Source organism: Centroberyx gerrardi, chromosome 6 (assembly GCF_048128805.1).
Source record: "Centroberyx gerrardi isolate f3 chromosome 6, fCenGer3.hap1.cur.20231027, whole genome shotgun sequence".
Lineage (NCBI taxonomy): Eukaryota > Metazoa > Chordata > Actinopteri > Beryciformes > Berycidae > Centroberyx > Centroberyx gerrardi.
The window spans coordinates 33,418,981-33,425,285 of NC_136002.1; the positions used below are offsets into that span (position 1 = coordinate 33,418,981).

The 6,305-nt window shown below is 42.7% G+C and overlaps 1 protein-coding gene across 1 annotated transcript in view; it reads left to right on the forward strand.

Annotated features, from left to right (window-relative positions):
• Positions 1–6,305, forward strand: part of LOC139924886 (S-arrestin-like) — a 15,729-nt gene that overhangs the window by 3,153 nt on the left and 6,271 nt on the right. The window contains exons 5-10 of the mRNA XM_078283954.1: positions 576–775; positions 1,642–1,701; positions 2,723–2,790; positions 3,725–3,860; positions 4,364–4,448; positions 6,228–6,300. Coding sequence (XP_078140080.1) covers positions 576–775; positions 1,642–1,701; positions 2,723–2,790; positions 3,725–3,860; positions 4,364–4,448; positions 6,228–6,300 — 622 coding nt within the window. The remainder of the gene's footprint in view (positions 1–575; positions 776–1,641; positions 1,702–2,722; positions 2,791–3,724; positions 3,861–4,363; positions 4,449–6,227; positions 6,301–6,305) is intronic.

Sequence of the window (6,305 nt, forward strand, 5' to 3'; positions counted from 1 at the left end):
CAGAACGTGGGAAGTCAGAAAGTAACGGGAGGAGAGCAAACGCATTGTTGATTTTATTATTTTTGTAGGATGAAAGAAATGTAAGAAATGCATCAAAAACACCAGCCTGATCCTTTAATGAACGTGTGAGGATGAACGACTGGAGACGTCACGATCAGTAGTGTGAACTGTAGTGACGTCAACAACAGAATGGACTGGCTTTTTCAAAATAAAATACATTTATTATTAGCAGAATTACAAAATGGAAAACACTAACATAAGACATGGAGGAGCAGTAAAACAAGAAGTGTACACTTACTATACTTTTTAAGTTATGTTTTATTTAATATTTTTTACTATTAGATAGTAGAATCTGTGGAGGTTTCCTTTTTGTCGCCCCCTAGTGTTCATGTTGCTGTCCTGCACATTTCAGTACAGCAGAGACAATATGATTTAGTACTACTACTACTACTAATACTAATACTATTACTACTACCACCACTACTACTACTGCTGCTAGTACTCCTGCTTCTGTTACTACTGCTGCCACTCACATTAATTCAGCTACTAACATCAAATCCTTGTGTCTGGCCCAGTGTACGTGATGCTGTCCTGTACGTTCCGGTACGGCCGGCAGGACATGGATGTGATGGGCGTGGTCTTCAGGAGGGATCTGTTCCTGGTGACCCGGCAGGTTTACCCCGAGCTGCAGGACCGGCAGAAGCTCACCCACACCAAGGTCCAGGAGAGACTGCTGCGCAAGCTGGGGAACAACGCCTTCCCCTTCTTCTTCGAGGTGAGGAGAGCCAGCAGCTGGCTTCAGTCAGCTGGGAGATACAGAAGATACAGGATGATCACTTCTGATAGGATGAGCTGTATATGAATATGATGTAAGATTCAACACGATGTGGTGTGATTCAGTAATATGATGCCATAAGGTAAGATAACACATAAGATACGTTAAGATAAGATATAACAGTATAAGATTCGATACTATATAAATACAATATGATTCCATCAGATAAGAAAAGATGCGATATGATGCAATAACATACAATAAGTTAAAATAAAATATAAGATACGATACGATTTGATACGATAACATTTGATACAACACTGTGCTTTTTTGGAGAGACGTAAAACACATTGTTTGTTTTCATGTGTTCTTAAAAGATGTAAAATAAACGAAACTAAATACAATACGGTAAGATTTGATACAATATAAGAGATGACACGATATGATATGATATGATAAGATTTGATACAATAAAATAAGATCTGATACAATATGATAACATTTGATACAATACAATATAAGATTTGATTATGGTACGATACAATACAATTTGATACGATACAAAAGGATTTGATATATGTTACAGTAAGATATGATATTATACGATAAGATTTGATACAATTCAATATGATAGAAGATATGAATAGACACAATAAACCAATGGCATATCAGTCAGGAAGAGAACGTCAGTTTTATTGGATTATTCAAAAGTCTGTTTTGTTTTATTGGTTGGAGTTTTCCTCCTGGTGCAGCATGAAAGACAGTTTGACTGGAAGGAGAAGGAATGGGATTTTGATATTAAAAAATATTGTTAAATAAGTGTATATTATGACATGGAAACTTATTATTTGTCTGTTTGTGTCCAGTTCCCAGACAACCTGCCCTGCTCTGTGGCTCTGCAGCCTGGACCCAGCGATGTGGGGAAGGTCAGTCTGTCTGCTGCACCACACACACACACACACACACACACACACACACACACACACACACACACACACAGCTGCTCAGACACTGAACTGACAGGAAAATGAGTCTCTCTCTGTGTGAAGTTGAGTCTCTCTCTCTCTCTCTGTGTGAAGTTGAGTCTCTCTCTCTCTCTCTGTGTGAAGTTGAGTCTCTCTCTCTCTCTCTCTCTCTGTGAAGTTGAGTCTCTCTCTCTCTCTCTGTGTGAAGTTGAGTCTCTCTCTCTCTCTCTGTGTGAAGTTGAGTCTCTCTCTCTCTCTCTGTGTGAAGTTGAGTCTCTCTCTCTCTCTCTGTGTGAAGTTGAGTCTCTCTCTCTCTCTCTGTGTGAAGTTGAGTCTCTCTCTCTCTCTCTCTGTGTGAAGTTGAGTCTCTCTCTCTCTCTCTCTCTCTCTGAAGTTGAGTCTCTCTCTCTCTCTCTCTCTGTGTGAAGTTGAGTCTCTCTCTCTCTCTCTCTCTCTGTGAAGTTGAGTCTCTCTCTCTCTCTCTCTCTGTGTGAAGTTGAGTCTCTCTCTCTCTCTCTCTCTCTCTCTGTGTGAAGTTGAGTCTCTCTCTCTCTCTCTCTCTCTCTCTCTGTGTGAAGTTGAGTCTCTCTCTCTCTCTCTCTCTCTCTCTGAAGTTGAGTCTCTCTCTCTCTCTCTCTCTCTCTCTCTGTGTGAAGTTGAGTCTCTCTCTCTCTCTCTCTCTCTCTCTGAAGTTGAGTCTCTCTCTCTCTCTCTCTGTGTGAAGTTGAGTCTCTCTCTCTCTCTCTGTGTGAAGTTGAGTCTCTCTCTCTCTCTCTCTCTCTGTGAAGTTGAGTCTCTCTCTCTCTCTCTCTCTGTGTGAAGTTGAGTCTCTCTCTCTCTCTCTCTCTCTCTCTCTGTGTGAAGTTGAGTCTCTCTCTCTCTCTCTCTCTCTCTCTCTGTGTGAAGTTGAGTCTCTCTCTCTCTCTCTGTGTGAAGTTGAATCTCTCTCTCTCTCTCTCTCTCTCTCTCTGTGTGTGAACAGAAATGTGCGGTGGAGTTTGAAGTGAAGGCTTTCTGTGCTGACAGCCAGGATGAGAAGATCGAAAAACAGTGAGTTCAAATAAACCTCCAGACAACAGACTGAGTTCAACTACACATGCTCACTAATTATTCAGTCTTCACCTGATAATACTCTATTGAAACTGTCATGTCAGTCAAGTCCAAGTCATTAATGTCAAGTCTCAAGTCTAAATCTAGATTACCAAGTCAAGTCCATGTCATTAATGTCAAGTCTCAAGTCTAAATGTAGAACAGCAAGTCAAGTCAGAACAAATCAAGAGTCCAGTATCAATTTAATATCTTAAAGAAAACTAAATATCTAGGACTTTTCAATGCAATATGGTTTTAATAGGATAAAAACTTGGTAAGAGCATCATGAGTTTGATTTCTATAATCAGTTTCAACTTCAATAAATTCAATCATTCCATACAAATTCAGAAAACAGAATTTAAATTCAGTCGTCCGCTGGAACAAATCTCATCACTTTCAATCTAAGTCATTTACACAAACACAAGATCTCAAGTCAAGACTTTAGAAACCTTTTCAAGTCATCAAAGTACAAGTCAGAGTCAAGTCCCAAGTCACCAGAACCCAAGTCAAGTCAAGTCTCAAGTCTTCTCTTCATGGACCAAGTCAAGTCTCTCATTTAAACTGTGACTCGAGTCCAAGTCATGTGACTCGAGTCTCCACCTCTATACTGAAGTCATGATCTTGAAGAAAACAGTGTTTGTGATGTAATGATAATGAGATAATAAATCATGATCACAAGAAAACAAAGTGTAAACTGGTCTCTGTATAACAGGATCAACACATTCATGAGCCGCCAGACTGAATATGAACTGAATCCATGTAAACAAAGTTATTGGAGAAATCACATTACTTTGAACCATTATTAACCATGAACCATCTCTCTTTCTCTCCCTCTCTCTCTCTCTCTCTCTCTCTCTCTCTCTCTCTCTCTCTCCCTCTCTCTCTCTCTCTCCAGGAGTTCAGTTCGTCTCACTATCCGCAAGATCCAGTTCAGTCCAGAAGACAGTAAAGTGGTTCCAGCAGCAGAAACCACCTTTGAGTTCCTCATGTCCGAAAAGCCGCTGCACCTCAAACTGAGTCTGCAGAAAGAGGTCAGTCAGAGGAACAGTCAGTCAGAGGAACAGTCAGTCAGAGGAACAGTCAGTCAGAGGAACAGTCAGTCAGAAACAGTCAGTCAGGGGAACAGTCAGTCAGAGAAACAGTCAACAATACAGTCAGTCAATAATACAGTCTACAATAACTGTCTGTCTGTCTGTCTGCCTGTCTGTCTGTCTGTCTGTCTGTCTGTCTGCCTGTCTGTCTGTCTGCCTGTCTGTCTGTCTGTCTGCCTGTCTGTCTGTCTGTCTGTCTGTCTGTCTGCCTGTCTGTCTGTCTGTCTGTCTGTCTGTCTGCCTGTCTGTCTGTCTGCCTGTCTGTCTCTCTGTCTCTGTCTGTCTGCCTGTCTGTCTGTCTGCCTGTCTGTCTGTCTGTCTCTCTGTCTCTGTCTGTCTGTCTGCCTGTCTGTCTGCCTGTCTGTCTGCCTGTCTGTCTGTCTGTCTGCCTGTCTGTCTGTCTGTCTGCCTGTCTGTCTGTCTGTCTGTCTGTCTGTCTGCAGACCTACTACCATGGTGAACCGATCAAAGCCTGTGTTGAGATCACCAACTCCTCCAGCAGAAACATCAAAGACATCAGCATCTCAGGTGAGCAGTCTGTCTGAACTTCAGCTCTTTGTTGTTGAGTCATCAATACTGATCGATGCTAACCAATACATCTGTCTGCTGGGTGTTTTCTGTCGAGGAAACATTACAACTTTTCAAACGTTCACTGACAACCTGTTGTGCAGACACAGATTAGTCAAAGTCTCCGGTGTCGGCCATGTTGGCTCCACAGTGCCGCTCCATGGCCATTGCTGTAGCAACCGGCGATTCTATTGTCCATGTTACCATGGTGATGTTATGGAGGGCATTGTTCTAGATTTACAGCAACACTTGTTAGTTCTAGAGAAGACTAGAGTCCAACCTGGACTAAGGTCTTTGCACACCAAGTCGTATGCGTTTTTTGAATCCGTCATCCGATAAAAATCGTTACGCACAGAAACCTTGCACACTGAGTCCGATGCCTTTTATTATTCTATTCGTTGTGAAAATTCGCAATAGGAGACAAAATGAAGTCGTGAAGCAGTGAGGATGATTTTGTGGTCCTCTCACTTCTTAGTAGAAAAAGAAAAAGAAAATATTGGGTCCATCCGATCCTGAGAAGGCGTCAAGAGCAGGGAGAGTTTATCCCGATCGTTTCCAGGTCTATTTCAGGACGTCAGTGGTGGTCCAGTTAGTTTACAGACAAGATCATGGTCAGTAGTCCTGTGATCAGTCTGTTTATGGACTGCAAATAGTAAATGGACTGCATTTATATAACGCTTTTCTAGTCTACCGACCACTCAAAGCGCTTTACAACAACGCCTACATTCATTCATTCATTCATTCATTCATTCAAACCTTTATTTAAACTCGAAGAACCATTGAGGTTGCCCTCATTCACACACACATTCATACACCGATGGCGGCACGCTACCACGCAGGGTGCTGGCGAACCATCGGGAGCAATTTGGGGTTCAGTATCTTGCCCGAGGACACTTCGACATGCGGACTGGAGGAGGACCCGCTCCACCTCCTGAGCCACAGCCGCCCCAAACCTTTCTGCCAGAGCTGATAGTATCAGTGTTTCGAGGCTGTGCCGGAGATCCCAGTAGATCCAGTCGTGCGTAATGGTAGTTACCTCCGCCAAGGAGGTTATGTATTCGGTGCCGTTTGTTTGTCTGTCTGTCAGCAGGATTATGGAAAAACTACTGGCCCGATTTTCATGAAACTTCGTGGAAGGGTGTAGCATGGGCCAAGGAAGAACCCATTAAATTTTGGGAGCGGATCCGGATCCGACTCACGAACAAGCCTCACAAACAAGCAATTGGCCTTGGTGGGGGTCTGCGCTCTCCGAGTGCCCTTCTAGTTGGTAATGTAATTGGTAATGGTAATTGGTAATGGTAATTCCAAGCTGTTCTGAAATCACCTGCCACAATCTACCTTTAAATTCCACATCTCTGTATTCTTTACTTTGTGCTGGGAGACGAAGTGAATCAGCTTATCAGATGTCATTCTGGATGATGAATAACAGTACAGTGCTCAGAGTGGTCAAACAACTCTCTAAAGGCCTTTTGACGGATGTGAAAAAACGCAGAAAATCGAACCTGTTCCGAAAACTTTAATGACGGACGAAAGTTTCGGAGTCGGTGTGTAAACGTGATTAACACAACGTGAGGTTGTATTTATTTTTAAACGTGCGACAATTTCGGGACGAAAAATACGGACTTGGTGTGCAAAGGCCTAACTCTGTCTGTCTGTCTCTGTCTGTCTGTCTGTCTGTCTGTCTGTCTGTCTGTCTGTCTGTCTCTCTCTCTCTCTCTCTGTCTGTCTGTCTGTCTTCAGTTGAACAGGTCACCAATGTGGTTCTTTATTCCAATGATAAGTACGTCAAATCAGTGGCCAAAGAAGAGACTTCGTAAG